The 24,068-nt window shown below is 36.5% G+C and overlaps 1 protein-coding gene across 2 annotated transcripts; it reads right to left on the reverse strand.

Moving 5' to 3' along the window:
* Positions 1-4,376: 4,376 nt before the first annotated feature.
* Positions 4,377-23,784, reverse strand: LOC144447946 (RNA cytidine acetyltransferase-like). 2 transcript variants are annotated; one of them, XM_078138060.1, is made up of 26 exons: positions 23,576-23,784; positions 22,865-22,956; positions 21,926-22,097; positions 21,262-21,446; positions 20,061-20,175; positions 19,090-19,197; positions 18,265-18,398; positions 17,643-17,736; positions 15,823-15,921; positions 15,145-15,281; positions 14,623-14,768; positions 14,136-14,286; positions 13,379-13,475; positions 12,924-13,040; positions 12,327-12,428; positions 11,888-11,962; positions 11,211-11,324; positions 10,131-10,264; positions 9,743-9,791; positions 9,084-9,192; positions 8,443-8,550; positions 7,958-8,127; positions 7,201-7,419; positions 6,708-6,781; positions 6,483-6,563; positions 4,377-4,570 (listed from the first exon to the last, which is right to left on the reverse strand). In XM_078138060.1, exons 1-26 carry the CDS (start codon positions 23,681-23,683, stop codon positions 4,468-4,470), a joined length of 3,093 nt encoding a protein of 1,030 aa, XP_077994186.1. In that variant the 5' UTR covers positions 23,684-23,784; the 3' UTR covers positions 4,377-4,467. The 2 variants fall into 2 exon arrangements, with proteins under 2 accessions (XP_077994186.1, XP_077994185.1); XM_078138059.1 differs by having other exon boundaries at positions 13,379-13,471; positions 14,132-14,286.
* Between the last annotated feature and the right edge of the window lie 284 nt (positions 23,785-24,068).

A 24,068-nucleotide genomic window follows, 5' to 3' on the forward strand; every position in this document is an offset into this window, starting at 1 on the left:
ATCCCCATACCTTGTGATTTTGTTTTAATTAAAGCCAACTTTATACACACGTTACGATGTATATGATACTTCTGAACCAAGGGGACTTGGCGTACGTTTTTTGGTAGATAATTGTAACGGGTACACTTTAAAAACTCAACACACTGGATGAGACGTTCACAAGTTGGTGACACAGATATCGATCGAATAATTGGGTTGAGAGGAAGCTTTGTAACAAACTCCCTAAATATGTGCAACACTAAGCTTGGAGCTGTAATTATTTCACGTTCGTGAAAAACCAAGAAAATATCTAGCAACTCTCCAACTGCACTTGGGATTTGAGTACTCCCTCTCTTGCACAGAAATTTTAATTGTCCCATCCCAAAAAGATGTATGTATGTATGTATGTATGTATGTATGTATGTATGTATGTATGTATGTATGTATGTATGTATGTCTGTCTGTCTGTCTGTCTGTCTGTCTGTCTGACTGACTGACTGACTGACTGACTGACTGACTGACTGTATGTATGTATGTATGTATGTATGTATGTATGTATGTATGTATGTATGTATGTATGCATGTCCTCACATTAACTCCTCAGTTATTTTGTAAACCCTGATCCCATAGATTTGTCTTTTTCAGTAACGAACCCCTCCCCGACAATAAATAAGGATAGTAACTGTTATCTGAAAAAGGAAGGAAGTCCTAAAAGCCTATTTTAAAAATGTAAATGTTTATGTATAATTCTAAATTGCAAATGCTGTCGGATATTGCCCCATTGAGAAGATTCCCCAATAATACAATAAGCAAATGCTAAATTCCTCACTGCTATTTGAAGTAGACACTGTGTACATACTAAATACCAACGTGATTGATGACTGCATTGTTCGCTCAGGTCAGACACCAACTATTTTAAGTGGACTCTTTATCGTGTCACGTCAGGTGACTGTCTGATAGTAGCTATACCTGTGACTACATCCGGCTACTCCACTTCAGTGCCCAGTACCTTGGTACCAGACATATAGTTCATGCCATTTTGTGATATAAGCTCTGATATGCAAACGAGATTAGCTGAGAATGTTACACGAATATGCACTTCATACTTTACAATGTTCTTAATTTTATGTATCTCACTAAAGTGTTCGAGTATTTTTCCTAACGTTTACATCCACTGGAATAGATTTTGAGTTGAACATTTCCAGTTTTTAGCAAATCATGCTTTAATGTAAGTTTCGTAACATTAAAGGTATGTACTATGTAGGAACTTGTCAAAAACGCGACATGGATGATTTCAAACTGTATGCAATAACAAATCATGTTTATTAGCCCTGGTTTGGTAAATTGCCAATGCAAGTCATGGGTCACTGTATATCGATAGAAGAACGTCGTATATGGACTGGTCTGCACACATCTAACCTTTGACTCGATCCTTTGAGAACCCTTATGTTGCTGTTGAAGAGATTATTGACCATAGAAACTTGGACAAACATAAATAGAAATCATTAAAGGAATATTTATCGGTATAAACTAGGGGAGTACTGTGTTCTGATAAGATTTTAGTTGTAGTTGCCACAATTGGATCTATTGAAGACATCATGGCGACCGCAGCACCAGATTTGGACACATTCCTGGCTGAATTTGGTGAGGGTTTTCTTTCTTGTTCAATTTGTTTAGAGCAGTACAAGAATCCCAAAATATTACCATGTCAACACACCTTTTGTCAGGATTGCTTGGTTACATTAGTCAAGAAAACGGGCAAACTAAATTGTTCAGTGTGTGACACACCATGTGAACTAGAAGAAGGTGGCGTTCCTGAACTGCAAGCCAACTTCTTCATGAACTCACTACTTGATCTGGTTAAAAACACAAAACCAAGTGATATGTCAGATCCAGGGCTTTGTGAAGCATGTGAAGATAACACGGCAACACACAGGTGTGTTGATTGCAGCATAGTTATTTGTTTGCCGTGCACTAAAATGCACAAGAGGGTCCCAGCAACAAGAAATCATAATGTAGTTACATTTGAGGAATTCAAAGAGGCTAAAGCAACCAGTCGGTTACTAAAGCAACAGAATGTCTATTGCAACACCCATCCAGAGAATACAGTCAAATACTTCTGTGAGACCTGTCAAGTCACCATGTGTACTGACTGTGCCATGATTAAACATCGCAGTGAGAAACATGTCCACAGAGAACTGAAAGATGTGGCAGATGAATATATCACACAGTTGAAAGAGTTGGTGGCAAAACTGAGAGGCAAAGAAAAAGATACTGAAAGGTGTAAGTCAGAGGCCAAAGAGATCAAAGACAGACTTCAAGTGAAGTGTCAGGAAGAAGAAAAGCAGGTGAGAGAGAAAGCAGAAGAGATGGTACAGAAAATAAGGAAGGAAGAAAAGAGACTAGTAGAGGAGTTGAAGACAGAGTATGGACAGAAAGTAAAAACTGCTGAAGTCCGAATAGATGAATGGGAAATGAAACATGGCAACATTTCAAGTACATGTGGTTATCTAGAAGCACTGATGTATCATGGGAGTGCTGCCCAGCTGATGTCCAATAAACAGGACACAATACTCCATGTCCATGGTCTTGTCGCCATGGATACTGGACAAGAAACCAAACCCGACGAGGTAGAATTCAGACCATCTACAGATATATCTGGGCAGGGAATGCTGGGATTGCTGTGTAGAAAAGCTGGTGATACTACTTTCAGCAGAGATGGTACCGGCAAACGATACAGGCCTATTGGGCAACCTGTTGTCACATCAACAGAGGATATCACTAGTGCAGTAAAACCCAAAACCCTTGAGATCTGTGCAGGTCAGTGTGTTGTTGAACAAGTTCCAACTAAGCTACAAGAATATGAATCAGGTGACATTGTGATCAGAACCAAAGACAGACAGGGAAGACAAGTCATACCAATACCACCTGTATCAGCTGAGATGACTAAACCTGATGGAACAAGACAGGATGTCAGAGTAACTGACAACAGAGATGGTACACTAGCACTCACTGTCAAGGGAGAAATGGAAGGGAGACATCAAGTTACCATGGCAATTGGAGATCAACCGATACCAGGATCTCCTTTCAGTATTCGTATCAATAAGAGACTGGTGAAGACTATAGGGAAGTTCGGTAGTGGGGAAGGAGAACTTGATCGTCCATGCAGTGTCACTATGAACAGAAGAGGACATTTTGTGGCAACCGAGATGGGAAATAAAAGAGTACAAGTGATAGATAGAGATGGCAATCATGTCAGTAGTTTTACGTTCACTCAATTCAAGAAAGCCTTCAAACCAATGGATGTTGCAATATCGGATGATGATATCTACTTCATGACAGACTATGATAATTATCAAATTGTTGTTAGTGATGAGAATGGTAAACTACTCAGATGCTTTGGACAGAATGAACTGAAGTATCCCCGAGGGATCACCATCAGCCCTGTAGATGGCGCTGTCTATGTCACAGAATGGGAGGGCCTAACAGGTGATAAAACTGACAAGACAAGACACTGTGTCAGGAAGTACACTCAGGATGGTAAATACATCTCAACCTTTGGTAAATTTGGAAGTGGACAGGGTGAATTCTATGCACCCAAATATCCAGCTGTAAGCAGACAAGGTTTGATTTATGTACCAGACATGAACAACAACCGTGTACAAGTATTCAATGCAGACTGCCGATTCATATCACAGTTTGGTCAGAAGGGAGAGGACAGTGGTCAACTGAAATGGCCAGAGGGAGCAGCTGTTGACAATGCTGGCAATGTGTACATCACAGAGAGGGGTAACAAGACAGTTCAGAAGTTTAACAGTAAAGGTGAATTCATATGTCGTATTGATAGTGATGATGCAGGACTGATGTGGCCCATGGGTCTAGCAGTAACAGATGACACACCTGCTAAAGTCATTGTGGCCGACCACGCAGGACACTGTCTGAAGATATACACACAGTGAAGCGAGAACATGAAGACTACATCAATACAATGAACTGCATACAAAGTCCGCAGAGCATGGGAACATTACACTCCCATGCCATCAGATACCTGCACACTTTCAATAGATGACATCTCTGGCTTTGAAGTTTCCTGAGTATCATTAATGTATATGACGCCTCCCAATTCCTACTCTGTGCACATCCTCACATCCTAATTTAAGACAGACTATATTGTAAATTAAAGATCAAACCTTGAACAGAGATGATTCTTTTAGTCTATATGGCTAAGGAGTTGTCTATGTAACTTGAAGAAAAGGTATAAATGACTCTCCTTGCAATACTGAGATGTGGACAGTTTCACTGCATGCAAAGTTGTTTTCATGGAAACGAGTACTAAAAAAGAAATACAATAATGATCAAAAGTTTATTTTCATGAATGTTTAAAGTACAAATCAGGTGTATACGTATCAATTCTCATGACAACAACTTTAATGTACAGTATATCCTTCAATCTGTCACATTCTGTCACCGAGAAAGTTGAAGTTGGTTCTATGACTGGGACTTTGAATGTTTTCCTTTCTTGAATTTCTTGTGTTTCTGTTTCTTTTTCTCACTTTCATCCACATGGCGTTTCTTTGCTGCATCTCCAGAGCTGGAAGATTAAGAATAATGTAAATATCACCAGTGAAAATTATAGGACAGATTTGATAGTGCACATGATATACTCTTCAAATCAAAAGTGCTGAAAAATTAAAGAAACCTGCAACTATATGTAAAGTAAACATGTGACAAGACCATGTTCATACACTGAGAAGTGACAGTAGACAATACAGACAAAACCACAGGGACTTGCAACAAACAAGAGAAACACAACCATGATATGATTTACAATATGCCAGTATGCCCTCTATGTTATCACTAAATCTGCCTACACATTCTATCCAGCAATCTCCTCAAAAAGCAGTGAACCTTACACTGAAGAAAGACACTACATCACACCAAACAATCACAGGCTGTGTAAGTTGACGAGGTATCTGATTGCGAATTCAATTTTGGATTTGAACACAAGTCATGGGATGAGGATGACTAGATATAACTAATTAGATGAGTTACAAAGAGGCAGAATAATCCTCAACTCATCCTGATGCTGGGTAGTCCATCCCATGCTTCAACACTTAAGGACTCCAAGAATGGTTAATAGTTAGCGGTTTTTACAAAGAGGCAGACTAATCCTCAAATTATCCACAAGCTGGGTAGTCCACCCCATGCTTTGATAGTTAAAGGAATCAAAATGTGGTTATTAATAGTTAGATGTTTTCAGTTTATTACCTACCATATGACATTTTAATGATTGAGATATTGAATTGCGATGTCAATTACTGGTAAATGTATAATTAAAATTAACAGAATTCAGTCAACAAGAATTTTCCTATGAAACTCGCAACAATTTACCTGAATTGCACAACGATCAAGTAGACAATTAATTCAACACAAAAAGTTTAGTATACCTTTATATGTAGCATAAATTAGATCATATTGTCAATATTCAAGAACTTACATGTCTCGAAAACTTTATGTTCAGTCTTTTTTATAAAGAAGATAATCAGATGTCAGTAACCACCTGTTGAAGTACCTATATAATACAGCGTAGCCACTTATAGACATCCATGCTAATATGCAAATGTAATCTTAGTCCAGTGTTGTCATTCTTGAATAATAAAGTATTGTAAGACCTACAGTATCCTTGAGTCTGTTTTCCTAGTTGTTACAGTTGCAATATTTTTTAGTGTTTTTGTTAAAGGCCGTAAAAAGGACTACTACAATTGGGAAAATCTACCCGAGTACCCCATGCCTTCTTCTGGGGTTCCCGAGAAAATAAAGATTAAGTATGCAAGGATATTAAAAATTTACCATATTTCCCATCCTCTATTTTGGGTCCCGAAACCACCACAACATAATTACCAAGATATTGTGAAATAACAAGTGAAAATCAAGAATTCCCATTGTTATGCATTTTTAACTTTAAAATACTTTGTTACACAAAGTGACTTGTACTTATTTATAATATTTATAATGACTTACAAAGGTGTGATGATTCACCAAGTGGCAGAGCGTGATCTGCAACTCAAAAGAATGAAATGGATTCAGAAGTTTTCAAACATTCAGAGCTGAAGTATTCTTGTGAGTTGCAAATCCCGCTATGCCATTCAATTAACACATACACATGTATGTATGTATGTATGTATGTATGTATGTATGTATGTATGTGTGTGTGTGTGTGTGTATGTATGTATGTATGTATGAATGAATGAATGCATGTGTGTGTGTATGTATGTATGTATGTATGTATGTATGTATGTATGTATGTATGTCTGACTGACTGACTGACTGACTGACTGACTGTCTGTCTGTCTGTCTGTCTGTCTGTCTGTCTGTATGTATGTATGTATGTATGTATGTGTATGTATGTATGTATGTATGTATGTATGTATGTATTTTTTTCATTTGCTCATCTTATTGAACACCAAATCCAAAACAAATCAAAATTACCACAGTTATCATACCTTTTGATACTGACAATACTCTGAGCTGAACCTGGTGCCAATGCAGACTGCCAGTCATCGTCTTCACCTCGGATGGAATATCTAGAAATTAGTATAAATCAAAAATTGCATTAGAATGTCAACAATACAAATCTATCTACTTGCCCTCACCTTTTGCAAATCTTAAGAATTACGGTTAACTCTGTACAAAGTTTAACAACCTTACAATCACAAATTCTTACTCACTGGGTTAGGTCAATTTTCTTCAACTGTTCCAATTCCTTCTTTTGCTTTGCTTGGATTTCAGCAGCAGCTTCTTCCTGTTATGGAGTAAAGTTGGACAATATTTTTACGTTATTCATTTTACAGAAAGAGATGGGCCCTGCTTTATGAGTACTGCAATGTAATATGTGTATAAATTGTTGGCGTTTTCATCCAACCTATCAGTTATCAGAAATTCCTGGTAGACTTATCGATAAAATATGAATCGTTTACATATTTTACTGTTTATGTTATGTTTTTAATTATGGAAACCATTTAATCTAAAATATAAACAAAATGCAACAATGCCAATGTTTATAAGAAACACCAGTATGATGGAAGACAACTGCCAAATTCTGCACAATGTAACAACGTATTCTACAAAGTGCAAACTTACTGGTTGGCACTAAAATTCATCATTCTAGAATGCTACAATCGTTATCAGAACGAAGCGATACAGTATTTCTCTCTCACTTACTAGTTCTTCTTTCATGCTCTTCTTGGTTGGCTCCATGGCAACTGGTTTCTCAGCAACCATTTCCTTTTCCACAGCAGCCTCTAGCACTGAGTTTAGAGATTGTGAAATCTTACGGATTGTCCTGTTATACAATCCCAGAATTTGACTGACTGGGAGGTCCATTTCTTTTTCCATAGTTTCCACTGTCTTATGCTGACGTCCTAGTCCAAGTAACACTGCCTACAATGTGACAGAAAATAAAAAATGTGTTAAAGAGGGAAATTGTTTCGTCATGAAAGAGATGACAGAGAGAGAAATGAATAGATTTTGATACTCGTCATATTTACGTTATGAATTTTAGTCAATTTTTTTTTCTAAATTTACAGCAGATGCTAAAATATTTATTTTGTTCAGAAAGTAGTTGTATTCAGAGGAAAGAGTTTAAGATGAAATAAGAACTTGACCACAGAGGCCAGTACTGTTGTCGTCGTTTTTTTCAGCACTGTATTTAATTTATCTCAATGCACACAAAACCTTTTTCTGTTCAAGTTAGACCCACTAAGATACTTTACGAACAGTAATATTTCTATACTACAGCAGTTGTGAAAGGTGTTGACAATTACACAGAATACAGTAGGATGACTGGATGAGTTATTTACAAGTGGCATCTACTCTCCCCTTACAATATCTACCAAAATGAAGTCCCTGACACGTCCTAAATTGCTATTCCACCAATTTTTCATGCATCAAAATAAATCTGTTTACAGCATATACTTACTGATTGTACAGCAGACAGTTGGACATCTAATTTATTCAGAAAGTACAACTTGGCGATAGAGGGCAGTAGATCAGTTATCAGATGATGGTCTACCATGTTTCTTGAATACAAATCAAGTCTCTGCAGATCATATTTTGATAACTCACATTCTAATTCACTTTTTGTAATTCCTGGAAAAAATGAAAAAGTTCAAATAAGATTCCAAGAAATTATGAAATGATAAGAGTACTCACAAGAGTACCTGAGCATCATATTTCTTACATACAAACTAGTTACATTTTAATCAAACCCTGTGTATACTGCATGGGCGGGACTAAATGATACAGGCTGCACTGGTAAGAGGCACATGAGCTAACTGCTTGGCCATTAATAACCACCATCCAACCGCTACTCCAAACTTTGAAGCTGTCATGTTACTTGTCCAGACCATGGGGGTAAAACATACATTTACTCTAAAAATTAGAGATGAAATTAACATTGTTTACCTTCATGAGCTGTACGGTGATGTTTATTGTGTAATATACTCAAAGCCAAAGATGGTGTGAAATTACAGAACTGATATGACAACAGTGACAGAAAACGTCTTCTGAAATCTGTAAATTAACAATAAAGACACAACATGACACACTGTAGATGTACCATTACTATGGTTTAAGTATATTTGCTATTCCAAAAAAAAATCAGGAAACCATTTTGTTTGGGCTACAAAATGGGCTAGGGTACACAACAAAAATAGGTCCAAGAAGTGTTTTTTTTCAGTCTTGCTCAAGTTGTCTTTATTATTCTGTATATGATACAATGTTCATGCAAGAATGATTACAGCCTAATTAAAGGATCTATGTTGATCACATGCTAGTCTAGCTGCCAGACCCCTTGGGCTATTCTGCTTAGGGTACTTTAAAAATGACAGAATGTCACCACTGAGGGCGCTAGCACTGCACCCAGATAGAGGTACTGTCATTCATCTTTCAGCTTTATTTGGCAACCCAAAAGCAAAGATCTGAAGTCTTATTACAAGACTAGTGATATGCCCATTCTAGCCAATTCCTGGTATAATCATTCAACAACACGAAAGTCAGTCCCACAGACTTTAAGGTCATAAGTTTGTCTACCATTTTATACTTACCTTTCCAAAATGCCATTAACCAATTTGACTCATCTCTTTCTTTCAATCTCTCTTCTTCATCAGTTAAGAGTTTCAACATAATGCAAGAATGCTCACCAGTTAGAGGGTTCTAAAAGGAAAAAAAAACATCGATTGAATTCACACTGGAGTCAATCACACTGTTGATAACATGATACTCTACTGTAGTACACTCCTGTTAGGAGAATCATAAGACCTAGTTAGAGGGTTCCAGAGGGAAAGGATAGATGACATTCAGACTGGTGCCAATGGCACTGTAGAACACATGATGCCCTACTGAACACTAAGTAGGAAATTTATAATAGAGAAATAATCCCAAATGTTCTACAAAACAGTCAATATTGTCTCATTCAAATGTGGTTTTGACCAACTTTAAACTTGTGCAGTTGTCAGGTACAAAGAAAGATTCATATTTGTGTCTTTGAAATCCCTGTTGATGTTAACAATTATATTGTCATGATGTCAATGGATGTATTGATTTGAAGGAAAACTGCTTGATAATTGGAGGAAGCACAGATATTATTGTAATAAAAATAAACTTTTGACAAGCAAACAATGTACAGATTTAGGGATATATGAGTTTGTGCACTTCACAGGGAATCCTTGAAATGAACACTAAATGTAGATATTCCACTACTCACCTGTGTTTGTCTCAAGTATACAGGTACAAAACCAGACTTCTTCCAAAATCTACAGAAAACAGCAACAACAACAACAAGTAAAAGAGGTTTAATTGTAGCTATTACATAATCATACTCTACCAGTTTACAACTCCATGATTAGGTACACTATTGTAGCTTGTCCAGACATAATAACTGCCATGATTTTTCCTGAATACAACGTATACTGAAATAACTTTTATATTTGTGCCTCTGTCTTAAAATGTCAGAATTACAGTATAACATAGTTTTCAACAAATGATTACTGACTGAGGAGAGTAGTGTGATAGCAGATGTTGTTGTACCATATAGCTATTAATTTCACAATATACAGAGGAATTTCTGTAGAAAACAGAGACATTGTTCTAACCTGAGAAGATCAGCTGTTAGGCCATATGACACACCCAGGTAGTGAAGATGTTCTGCTGGTCTTTCACTCAATTTAGACAACAATGGGGGTAGATTCTTCTTGGGTGCTATCACTTCCTCTAACAAAGATACAGCCTGGGGGGTAAAAGTAAGCATAACATATTTCAACATTGATGCAGCACAAAAACAACATTCATTTGGAAAAGCTACAGCTGGGATAAACTTAAATGCACACTTCTCAGAAAACAGCCATTCAAACCCCACAGTGCTTCCTGTGTTCAGCATTATTGCATGAGGAATTGGAATGCTCAGATTAAACATTCAGTGTTCAAAAGGGTCAAACTGGAACACATCTTTTTTTACTTAAGTTTTAACCAGAGTGTTTACCCACCACCCTCACACAGAGGTAAGAGGCAAGAAGCAAACGAACCACACTATCTAAAAATGTACCATGTCCTATTTACTCATAATTATTCAATAAAACCCATGAATAGTAATAGTTCTTACTGTTCGCATATCATGACCAAGGGTTATAATTACTTATGCGTAATGTTTCACCTGTTCAGTTGACCGGTGTTATCAAACCCAGCCAGTTATGAGAGTCAGTTCATTCCCCTATAACAGGAGTACAAGGCTAATAAACTAACTACACAGCAACCAACAATGTATCGTATAATTATACAAACCTCTGAGGCCACTATATGGATATCCTGTGTCTTTGCTAACTACACAGCAACCAACAATCTATGGTATAACTTTACAAACCTCTGAGTCCACTGTATGGATATCCTGTGTCTTTGCTAACTACACAGCAACCAACAATCTATGGTATAACTATACATACCTCTGAGTCCACTGTATGGATATCCTGTGCCTTTGCTAACTACACAGCAACCTACAATCTATGGTATAACTTTACATACCTCTGAGTCCACTGTATGGATATCCTGTGTCTTTGCTAACTACACAGCAACCAACAATCTATGGTATAACTATACATACCTCTGAGTCCACTGTATGGATATCCTGTGTCTTTGCTAACTACACAGCAATCAACAATCTACTGTATAACTTTACATACCTCTGAGTCCACTGTATGGATATCCTGTGTCTTTGCTGTGCCTTCTGATAGATTGGGTATCTTGCCTTCATAGTAATGTTGTAATAGTGTTAATGCTCGGCTGCCATACCCCATCTAGTGGAGAGAGAGACAAACATATACCGTAGTAAGATTGGGGTAGGGTGATGGTGTGTGTGTGTGTGTGTGTGTGTGTGTGTGTGTGTGTGTGTGTGCGTGTGCGTGTGTGTGTGTGTGCATCTAGTGGAAATACATACATACAATAAGTTTAGGAGTAGGGTGATGGTGGTGGTGAAGCGTGTAATTAGTGGAGATATATACATGGAATCAGAGGTTGGTACTTTGGTAGTAATGGTGGTGGTGGTGTTGGGAGAGTGTTTGTATATGTTATTCAGTCTTTCTGTATACAAGTGTGTGTTTGTTCATGTGTATGCATGCTGTCTTGATGTATATATGTCACTTGTGTGACCTGACATGACTATTATACCCAAGTTGGTATTTGCATATTTCAATTACTAGTATTCACCGACTGAGTCCAATATTGATGATTTTATTTGTCAAGTACAACAAACCAATTATTGTCATCAGCACTATTTCACTATTTATTGAAAATCGTACTGCTGCATTTTATGAAATCTTATCTGTTTGATGTTGATGGCATTTGAAACAACTTTACTTACCCCCTGGTAGTCTGGATGTGTTGCTATTCTCACTACCCTCCCACCAGAAAGGCTGGGAAATTCATTATCTTGAAACTGAAAAAGAGAAAAATCTCCATTTAATACAATTTTTTAGTAATACTTTGTTGTGATTCATTGTGATTTTCTGACAGCAAGAAGTGTGTCTTCCATATGAGTACCTGCATATCTATGCATGCTGAAAACAAACACACACTTACTTTTCACCTCACATCCAATTTTGACATTACATTCAACTATGACCACATATTCAACTTTGACCTAACACTCAACTTTGACCTTGCATCCAATTCTTGAATTCAACTCTGAACTTGGGCTGCATTAAAGTCACAAATCCCAGGACATTGCTAAATTGGAAACACTGGTTCAGGTTTGGCCCTAAGTGGTCTTTGTTGACCTTTGACCTCCTATTCAGGCTTACCTGTTGTGACACTGTCCATGGTATGAGGTCACCAGATGCCCTCTTTCCCCTTGATAAGCTACTGATAACCGACTGCTTAGAAATCTCTCCTTCAAGACAAACCTAGAAGGATACAATGTCTTGAATTACAATGTATTGAGAAGAGAAATTCATGTTCTTTTGACATGTTGAGGGCGCTCTTGTAGAGAAAGGAACCAAATTGAATGACAGCATTCACTGAGTGACTTGAGCCTAGCACTGCCACTGAAGAGCGACCACCAACTTCTAAGTCTGGTACTAAAACATGGTAGCAATGTGGTCAACCAAAGTAAATAGCTTGTTGGTAGTGTATGTTTATGTATGAAGTCCATGAATGTACACAGAACATATGACGTGACATCTCTGTAAAATGACTTACTTCATTTCATTACCTGTTATGGTATGTTATTGTTTGCAGTATGTTGCAATGGTGTTTTTTTGAATATATACATCAGCTATTCTCAGTCATATATACATAAATATTCAAATGACAAAATATTTCATCAATTTTCAGGATCAATGTACTCTCCAGAGTACTTCAAAGATCTATTAGATGATCTGAATAGATTTACCACTTACCTGAATAACACAGAGTACTTCAGGCAGGGAATTCTGGGTAGGGTCAACTGGTGGCAGGAGACAAAATAAATGATGTGCTGGTGCATCTGATAATAATTGAAGATCATTTGGTGTATTCTGAAAATAAAGCGATGCATTGTATGAACCAATCAAAGGGGAACACTGGTCCAGGAAATAGAGTAATTTTCATGAAACATGGATTCTGGAGAGTCATTTCATGATTTTACATCTCCTACAATTACTTGCGATTTCAGAGAAGCATCAAGTTGATCTTGTGCCTTTACAGGTTATCTTTGCTATGGGCTATTGCATCATGGGAGTAAGGAGAAATAATTCATGTATTCAAGTTGCACACTGAATATTCATGATCTGTTTTACACTGAAGGGAATAGGCACTTAGGAGTCACTGACTGACCAGCACTTCTTTGAGACTGGGAAGCACCCTGCATACTTACCTTGTAATGTGAGGCTACATAGAGTGACATCAATCTTTGTAGAAAGACTTCAGATGCTTTGTGATAACTAAACAAAGTGTCCCTATTTACATAATATGTAAGACACAGTTAAGGTGAATATCAAGTTAGAAACTGTTACACAACTAACATATATCACATAAAAATACTGAAAATGGTACAAATGCCAAGTTATATAAGCCAATTTCTAGGTGAGTACTGGATTTGTTTTTATGAGAATAACCAATGTCACTTAGTTTAGATGGTTTGACAACATAAAGATGATATACTCGTCTGATCCACTATGAGGCATTTGTTCAATATTTATGTATTATAAGTGTAACAATGCCAAGTCTGAAAATATGGAATGATATGGGAAATGATAGACTGATATACTTGTGAACAGAAGGACAGACAGACAGACATAGACAGACAGATAGATAGACAGACACACAAACACACTGACTGACAGACAGACAGACAGACAGAAACTGAAAGAGAAATGATCCTGTAACCATCCCCATTCCGCCTCTAATTATTATTGGGACAGACAGACAGACAGAGAGACACAAAGACAGAGAGATAGGGAGACAGACTGACAGACAGACAGAGAGACACACAGAGAGACAGACAGACACACAAACTGAAAGAGTGAATTGATCCTGTAACCATCCCCACCCCACCTTTAATTATTATTGGGACTATAACTACTCTATAGAACCAGACGTTTCTACTTCTCAACAAACGTTACAAAGGATATAGATCACAGTCCTGTGGTAGTGGACATCCTGAACTAATTCTTTGAATATTAGATACATCCAGACATAAAAGTTGATTCAACCATTTCTCTACTTCATCACCAGTAGCATACCGAATTGACTCTTCCAAGGTGAACTCATGAAGTACTCTCCCTGCAATGAATAATGAAATACACATCAGATTTTGACTAGTACATGTACTAGTACATTTCATCACCAGTAACATGATAAATTACTCCTTCAAAACAAAATCACGGCGTATTCTCCCTGCAATAGATAAAACATACATTCATATTCCTGCAAGCACATTTCATCACCACTAGCATAATGAATTGACTCCTCCAAGGTGAACTCGTGAAGTACTCTCCCTGCAATAAATGATGAAACACACCAGTAACATAATGGACTGACTCCTTACAAGTTTCCAACATTACAGTGAAAACAGACAAACACAGCATAAAGCTTAAATAATACCACAGCTGTATTTACCTGATGCAGATGACCCTGCTTCTGATTTGGTTGCCATGGCAGCAGCAGCTTTAGCCTCTGTTGTATTCCCTCCTCCATAGGTTAAATTCTGTTGTCTAAGTTGCTGAATTAATTTCAGAGACAGCGATCTTCCTGTACCTTCATACCTGACAAAGAAGTATATGTCAAATATCTTTGTATTATTTTTTTACCTTATGTTTATGTCTTTTTCCCCATATAAATTTTACAGGAAATTATCATGGTATATACCTGTCACTGCCTGCCAAACAGCAGAACATTGCACATGAACATAAAAACAAAAGTGAATACATCCTTACATGCCACTCATAGAGGGTGCGCTGTTCATTATTATTATTCCCCTCATCAAGAGTTCAGTTTTGGCTCCTACATGACACGACACTAGAAAATTGACATTAGTTGGTTTGCGTATAATTGATTTATCAAGTGATTTTGTCATCAAAAGTTTAGTGTTCAAAGAGTGTTTTTAGTGTACCATTAGTATAGTTCGCTTGCTAAACGTACCCATTGACGGTTGAAGACATAAACACTAAATATGGACCAAGTAAATCTTTGACCAGTGGAAGTGGTATGGCTGCTGCTTCGTCTATCACAACAAGTTCAGCTTGACCTAGTTTATGTGCATCACTAGGATGTATATACTGTAAAAAAAAAGACACATTAGATATGATGACAATGTATTTCTGGGATACGGTTTCAGATACTGACTGGATATAGAACCTGAGATAAGTCATCAGTGCATACACAAGAAACTATTCACTGTGTTTGAAAGCTTTGACTGCAATGGTGGTCAGTCTTGTTTGCTGTAATCCTGATAGGTGGCGCTATTGGCAATCATGTAAAGGCATCAATGCATAACTTATTCTACAGCCAATTCAGTATAACTTCTTCAATTCTTAATGTAATCCATACAATTTATAATTTTGTTTTTTCTGGACAGTTTATTGTTGTTGTTGTTGTTCTGGACAGTTTTTTATTGTTGTTGTTGTTGTTGTTGTTATTGTTGTTGTTGTTGTTGTTGTTGGTGGTGGTGGTGGTAAGCTGCAAGTGGAGAAAGGCGTTTGGGTAGAAAGACATGACCATAGGTAACAGTGGTCGTTCTTGACTAGTCAGTAACATTCAAGTCTTTATAACGAATTAGCAAAAACATAGACTTGATGATTACACATAATGGTAACCTACCTGTATGGTCTGTCTGTGTTCACGGAATATATTGACTCTGACCACAGCTTTGTTGAACTCTGGGTTTGTTGACTGTACCAACTCATAGTCCAAATGTTCCTACAGAAATAGGAAAAAATATATCACTTAAAAATACCGCCAATGGCGTTGTAGCACAACTGTAGTTTTTAAAAATGTTTATCCATATGCTAGTCTATGCTAACAATAGGTGTTTATTTGCTGAATAACTATCCAGTTGCCTATCCAACCATGTTGCTATCTTTACGATAAATGCTATCATTTGGCTGTTGCTATGGGCGTGGTCATGTTGTTAGATATATTTGCATACATTTGTGTATGTTTTTGTTCACTTGTGTATGAATTCCTGATATTGTCTTTGCAATATACGTGATCATTTGGCTGTTGCTATGGGCGTGGTCTTATTGCTAGGAAAATTTACATACATTTTTTGAATGTTTATTCAATTGTCTATTAAACCCTGTTGTTATCTTTGTGAAATACACCACCGTTTGGCTGTTGCTATGGGCGTGGTCATGGTTACTAGGGTATTTGCATACATTTTTTAAATGTTAATTCATCTGTCTTTCTATTCCTGTTGTTATCTTTGCAATATACGTGATTATTTGGCTGTTGTTATGGGCGTGGTCTTGTTGCTATGCAAATTTACATACATTTTTTGGATGTTTATTCAATTATCTATTAAACCCTGTTGTTATCTTTGTGAAATACACCACCGTTTGGCTGTTGCTATGGGCGTGGTCATGGTTGCTAGGGTATTTGCATACATTTTTTGAATGTTTACTCACTTGCTTACCAGATGATGTTGTTATTTGACCAAAATATACTGCCATTTGGTTGTTGCTAAGGGCGTGGTCATGGTCGCTAGGGCCAATTTTGTCAAAATGTTTTTAAGAAAATCTGCAGAATAACAGTTTCAGAAACATCTCGCCAAGTTTCAGACTAATTGACCAAGTACTTTTTGAGATATAAGTTTTTGACCAAAAATGAACATTTTTACACCTAATTTGCATATCACTCATGGAATCAAGGTAAGCTTAATATTTCTTCGTCCATACATCCCTAGATACATTCCCATTAAATTTCAGCCCAATCTGCTCAGTAGTTTTAGAATTATAGATTTTTAACCAAAAAGACACATTTTTAGCCCTAATTTGCATATCACTGATGGAATCATCCCGTCATGAACAAATCTTACTTTACACCACCTTAAGAATGTTCCCACCAAATTTCGCACCAATCTGCCCAGTAGTTTCTGAGTTTAAGTTTTTTGACCAAAAATCACATTTTTTGACCCAAATCACACACCTGTGATGCGATCATTTTGATTTGAACAATTTCCCAACTAGACACCCAAAGTAATGGACCCACCAAATATCGTGGCAATTGGTTCAGCGGTTTTTGACTTTAAGTTGTTTACACACACACACACATCCACACACACACACACACACACACACAGACAGACAGACGCCGGGCGATCCCTATAGCACTACTGAACAAGTTCAGTTGTGCTAAAAATCATTATGGTGGAGACTGGTGGTAAACTAACCATACACACTGTGCTGAAAGCACTTTATAATCATAACCCCTTGAATGGACCTATAGCGTCACAGCACCCCCTTCCCCTGCATACACCCTCATTTCCATACAAATGATATACATGTACATTCAGTACCAGAAGAAGACATTCCTTTCCTAGTTTTCAACCAGTAACTTTTAAATCAGTGTTTGTGTTCTTTTAACCTTGCTGTGACAAAATCAAGATAGACCACAGCTTGACAGAGGCTAACTCTACTTACCTGATATTCAAGGGCATCAAATCCTTTGAATACAAAGTCAAATAAAGTACGTAAATTCTCAGGACTGGGTGACGTCACAAAGATGTTAGAATAACTGAAATCAAACACAACACAAATGAGTTATTGATTGAATATTACATGTATACTGTACAAGTTGTTGATGCCATTTCTGACAATTTCTGAATCTCATCCTCCCTATAAGATTGTGTCGTTAATTTCATTTTTCATATTTTTACATTTAGACACTAGAATTGTACTTTAGAAACACAAAGTAAAAACAGAGTTAAAGACCTAGTTCTGATTAGGATTACAAATGTTTGAGTGAAATACAGTTGCCTTGTAAACAAGAGAATAATCCTATCTACAGTTATGGCTCCACTGATAAGATATAAATGTAACACTAATGTGAGAACCTGGGATTGAAGCATACCCCTTTAAGTAAACCCAACCCTATCCTAGCCCCAAAAACATTGTTATCACCATTACTTGTAGAACAAACAATTGGTAAAAATAATTGACATTTTACACCAACTCTACTTTTCAACACCCGTCCCATCCCAGTATCCCTGCCCCATCAAGCTACATTTTAGTAGACTTGTCTGTTTATTTTTACAATACTCACCTGAAAGCTACAGCTGTTGCCATGGCAAGACCCAAGGCTGCTGATTTACCTCTTCCTCTTGCTGCAGTCATGGCAACAGTACTGCGTAATGTCTTCTCAGAGATGGCTTCAACAAACTTAAGAAGTGCTTTAGCCTGAAAATGGATATAATGTATATGTGTATCTACTATAAAATACTCCAAATCAGAAAAGTGAGGGGGGTGGGGGTGGGGTGGGTGGGTGGGTGGGGGGGAGCCTGGATAGTCTATATTCAGTTTGTCTGTATGGGAGTAGTCTGGTAGTAAAAATCTTGAACCGACCCTCGACATCATTATTCTCCTTCGAAAAAGTTTTCTTTCAATTACATAAAAATCATAAAATTTTAGTAAATGTTGAAAAAATAGCATGTTTTGTTTGCCTCAGGTTATAGCTTAATTTTTTTTTTTTACAAAAAAATCTTTTATGTGGACAAGTACTTTATGATTCGGCTACATTTATAAGTACTTCTTATTTTTGAATTGTCCACTGGAGATGTAAGTTTTATTCAGTATTTTGAGCTGTAGATTTATAGACATATACCTGTAGAATTCTTACCTGATCACTGGTTATATACAAACACACCTGTACAAGTCTTACCTGATCACTGGTTATATACAAACACACTTGTAGAATTCTTACCTGATCACTGGTTATATACAAACACACTTGTAGAATTCTTACCTGATCACTGGTTATATACAAACACACTTGTACAATTCTTACCTGATCACTGGTTATATACAAACACACTTGTAGAATTCTTACCTGATCACTGGTTATATACAAACACACTTGTACAATTCTTACCTGATCAAGTGTTTTACAACAATTAACCAACACTCCTACTGGTTGTGTGTCTTGAAGAGATTCTTTTAGTTCTTTTAATTCCAATTCTTCAGCACTGAGTGAATCCTCCTATAAAACAAGATACATTAAGTGTGTCATTGAACAACTAAGTATGTCATTGGCCTACTGAGTGTGTCATTGAACTACTAAGTATGTCATTGGCCTACTGAGTGTGTCATTGAACTACTAAGTATGTCATTGGCCAACTGAGTGTGTCATTGGCTTACTAAGTGTGTCATTGAACTACTAAGTATGTCATTGGCCTACTGAGTGTGTCATTGAACTACTAAGTATGTCATTGGCCTACTGAGTGTGTCATTGAACTACTAAGTATGTCATCGGCCTACTGAGTGTGTCACTGAACTACTAAGTATGTCATTGGCCTACTGAGTGTGTCATTGAACTACTAAGTATGTCATTGGCCTACTGAGTGTGTCATTGAACTATTAAGTATGTCATTGGCCTACTGAGTGTGTCATTGAACTACCGAGTATGTCATTGGCCTACTAAGTGTGTCATTGACTTACTCATTGAACTACTAAGTATGTCATTGGCCTACTGAGTGTGTCATTGAACTATCAAGTATGTCATTGGCCTACTAAGTATGTCATTGGCCTACTAGGTGTGTCGTTGACCTACTAAGTGTGTCTGTGAACTACTAGACAATACCAATTATACGTTATTGATGAAATAAAAAAAGATGTACATTGTCTGTGATATACACAACTTCTTCACAACCAAAGCATCTTAGCTTTACCTTCCACTTCCGTGAATCTTTTGGAAGACAATGAGAACATGAGATGAGATACAATAAGATAGGGGACCTACCCTTGACGTAGGGGGTATTGGTGTGATACTAAGAGTTAGATGGGACACTTACCCTTGACTTAGGGGGTACAGGTATGATACTAAGAGTTATATGGGATACTTACCCTTGACTTAGGGGGTACAGGTGTGATATTTAGACAATGAGAAGAGATAGGAAGGATGTTCAGCTGATCATCAATAACCATACAATTCTTACAAGATGCTAGGGACAACATAAATCTGGGTTTTGGAAAAAGAAAAAAGAAATTATAACTAATAAAATAGGTTTGAAAGGAAAACAAGTCCGTTTGTCTACGGTTTAAAATGGCTTTATTATCTGACGTTTCGGCCATACACAGATGGCCTTCAGGGAATCTAAAAATGAATGAAATGATAGAGTATACATAGACAAAACATACTCAGATACAATGGCGTAAAATATAATGACTGCATGATGGTAGAAGGTAAACAACAAAGAACTTTTACGCCATTGTATCTGAGTATGTTTTATCTATGTATACTCACTCTCTTATTTTGTTCATTTTTAAATTCCCTGAAGAACGCCATCTGTGTATGGCCGAAACGTCGGATAATAAAGCCATTTTACACCGTAGACAAACGGACTTGTTTTCCTTTCAAACCTATTACAATTATTTTTCAAGTCCATGTCTCCTCTCTGGTACATCAACATTGTAGTTGGACTGACGGTAGCTTTCATCACAAATTTTTATAAAATCTTATTAATAATAATGAGTCAATTAAATATAACAAAATTTCATCTTGTGTTTTTACTGTTCTAGAATATTACAAGAGTCATCAATAATGTCCATAATGTCATTGATTTTTTTTAATTTTCATCATTTATTCGATTTACTCAACACAACACAAAACCAGCTATGACAGCTGCTTTAAGGTTGCTATATAAAATACAATAAAAGAATGAAGATAAATAATTACAAAATAAAACATATTATAAATCATGACAATGAAAAAAACAACAAATAAACAAACAAAAACAATTGAAATATTTCTATTTCTATTTATCATGACAATGAAAAACAAAGAAAAACAATATAAATATGTATATTTTATGTCTATCATGACAATGACAAACACGAACAAAAACAATTTAAATATGCATATTTCTATTTCTACAAATCATGACAATGAAAAACAAACAAACAAACAAACAAATACACAAAAACAATTTAAATAATATTTCTATAAATCATGAGGTGGAACTATATAAAGGCATGGAGAGAACCCTGAATGTTTAACCTCTAATAACTTTGAAGATTTGAAAAAAAAAAGTTTCAATGACATTACCTTTCATTAAATCTTCCTACAACATCTGTATGTGCCTCAGTCCTAAATCTAGAGTGGACATCCATTGTCATAGTGTAAAGTTGTTGTAATGAAGCTACTGAACGTAACAAGAAAACAATGATACCACCACCTTCTACTGTCTCTATTGTTCTAGCCAATAGATTGGGTGTCATGGCTTCAAAATCCTACAAAGTGAAACAAAAATGATAACATTATTTACATTTTACCACACATGCACTAATTAAAATTATAACACATACTAAGAGGTACATGCAAGTTGTCATCCCTTGGCTTTTGTTTCCTAACTTTCTGAGTGTAGATCCGAGGTCTCGACTGCTACAAGACTAGCATACACGTGCATCCACAAATACAAATGTACAATCCTAACACACATAGATATATAATAACCAGACAGACAGGCAGACAGACAGACATAGAACCAGATAGACAGATGCAGAACCAGACAGACACAGAACCAGACAGGCAGACAGACAGACATAGAACCAGACAGACAGACAGACAGACAGGCAGATGCAGAACCAGACAGACAAGACAGACAGACAGGCAGACAGACAGAGAGGAACAGAAATAATGTCCATGCTACAACTAACTTTTTTGCAACCTTTTCATTCACATTTGCTAACAAAACCTTTGGCTTTCTCACCTGTAAAATACACATTCCGTACGTGTTACCCAGTATTTTATGTGTTTCTGAATAATAACAATATCTGATATTAGTAGCAGCTATAAATAATTCAAATGGATCATCTTCATTTAAATCTAATGTACCACTCTTGATCTTCTTCTGTATTTGACGCATTCTTTTCTTTCTGTGGCTGCAAAATAAATAGTATAATGTGTATATTGTCAGTACATTTTTATTAAAAGGAAACACCACTTCAAAAAATAGAGACATTTTCATAAACTATGGGTTCTGGAGAGTCATTTCATGATTTTACATCATCTACAATTACTTGCGATTTCAGAGAAACATCAAGTTGATCTTGTGTCTTTGTAGGATATCTTTGCTGTTAGGCAATTGTATGATGGGAGTCAGCAGAAATATCATATTTATGGTTGCATAATGAATATTCATGACAGATGGGAATAAGCAGTACACCATAAACCCTATGTGTAGGGTATAAGAGCACACTCAGTGGTGTTCCCCTTTAATAAATAATGGCATTGACTGTACTTCCTTTAATATAAAACACCTTCCATATATTGATATTGTGATACCATCGTACAATTGTTAACCACAACACAGACATCACCTACAATACATTGTATATCAGAACTATAAATCCATATATAACTTCCTTGACTTTCTGGGGAACATACAATCCATTGCAGACTTACATAGAATTATCATTATATCATTCACATGGCATCCTCTGTTCTACCAGGTCCCTAGTAATTATACAGCTGGTTTATGGACCAGCGCTATATATATTTTCCCGTGGAAAGGGGTTATTTATCTCAGTTTTGTGGCTGTAACTTGCTTGGTTGATTATTGAAACTCAATATTATATGATTATAATTTCAGCTGTACTGTACATTTGTACATGTAGATGTACATTGTAGATGTAGATGTAGTTCTTACCTGGTGAAACCCAATTCCTTCTTGTAACACCATAACACTGATGGTCTGGCCTTGACTTGTGATTTTGATAACATGTGATGTAAGATGACAACCTGTCAATCAATATAATGACAATGTATGGTGAGGTATATGAACACAGGAGAGATACTGTAATAAGGGTATTAGCTAATCATCATGCATGGTGCTCATCAAATAACAGAATTCTGCAACTTAGAAGAACTTATCAAATTACAGAAGCTATACTGTAATATCAACCATAGAAGCCATCAACTTTCAAAATATAGTATACATGTATAATGATAATGTAAAAATCACTCAAATTTATAAAATTATTATACTTAGCAAACTATTACAGTAAAATACAACATACAACTGTACACTATATGTGTAGATTATGGAGCTATAACTGAGATACTTCAGTTATAAACGCATGTTATAGAACAATACCGATCCTGGCAAAACTGATAGTGATACTGATAGAAATGTTTGTTTAAAAAGAATTAAAACAAAAAAATGTAATTGTATATCATATTATTATTAAAAAATAATTGTTTCTAAATCCAACCAAACGTGTAGACGACAACAAATTAATCTAAAATTTGATCAGCAGCTACTAAGAACAAATCATTATGAGTATAACATTAGATAATGTTTCGAAACTGGCACAGTACAAAACAGTACATGTAATATGAACACAAACAGTGGCGTTACCTGGTCTCGACCTTTATCACCAACCACTACGAACATACTCCTCTGTCGTGTAGCAACTCCATTCTCGATCAGAACACGAATACGGTTATCGACTTTCTTCCGAACCATGGTGTGTGAGTATTGTTACTGATTAAAAGTACGAAAATGCCGAATTTCGGCAATCAGCTGCTCTCGTCAAGTCGCACATGTGTTATTGCCACTGCGCATTGCTATTGCGCAAAAGGGGATATTCCACGACCCCCTAAGTTTGTGATATAAAACAAAACCTAAAACTTGACCGCACCCCTCCATGCATTCACTTTCTCTGTTTTTCTAGTCATTTCCAATGTAAACACTTGTTGTTGTGCACATATTACCTGTTACACATCGCTGATAGTATTGACAGCCATGATTTCTTCCTCGCATTCAAACTCACGAGTTAAAATACCACATGTGTACAAACTCCATACACTTTTCCGACTTTATTCAGAATTTCATTCAATAATGTTATTTC

The sequence above is a fragment of the Glandiceps talaboti genome, chromosome 17 (genome assembly GCF_964340395.1).
Source record: "Glandiceps talaboti chromosome 17, keGlaTala1.1, whole genome shotgun sequence".
NCBI lineage: Eukaryota > Metazoa > Hemichordata > Enteropneusta > Spengelidae > Glandiceps > Glandiceps talaboti.

Excerpts from the sequence above, each read along its gene's own strand:
- LOC144447946 (XM_078138060.1), bottom strand. The coding sequence starts at position 23,683 with ATGGTTCGGAAGAAAGTCGATAACCGTATTCGTGTTCTGATCGAGAAT. Across the intron at positions 9,193-9,742 it reads TATACTTGAGACAAACACAG|AACCCTCTAACTGGTGAGCA; the intron begins GTGAGTAGTGGA and ends TTTTCCTTTTAG. Across the intron at positions 6,782-7,200 it reads AGAGCATGAAAGAAGAACTA|GAAGAAGCTGCTGCTGAAAT; the intron begins GTAAGTGAGAGA and ends ACTCCATAACAG.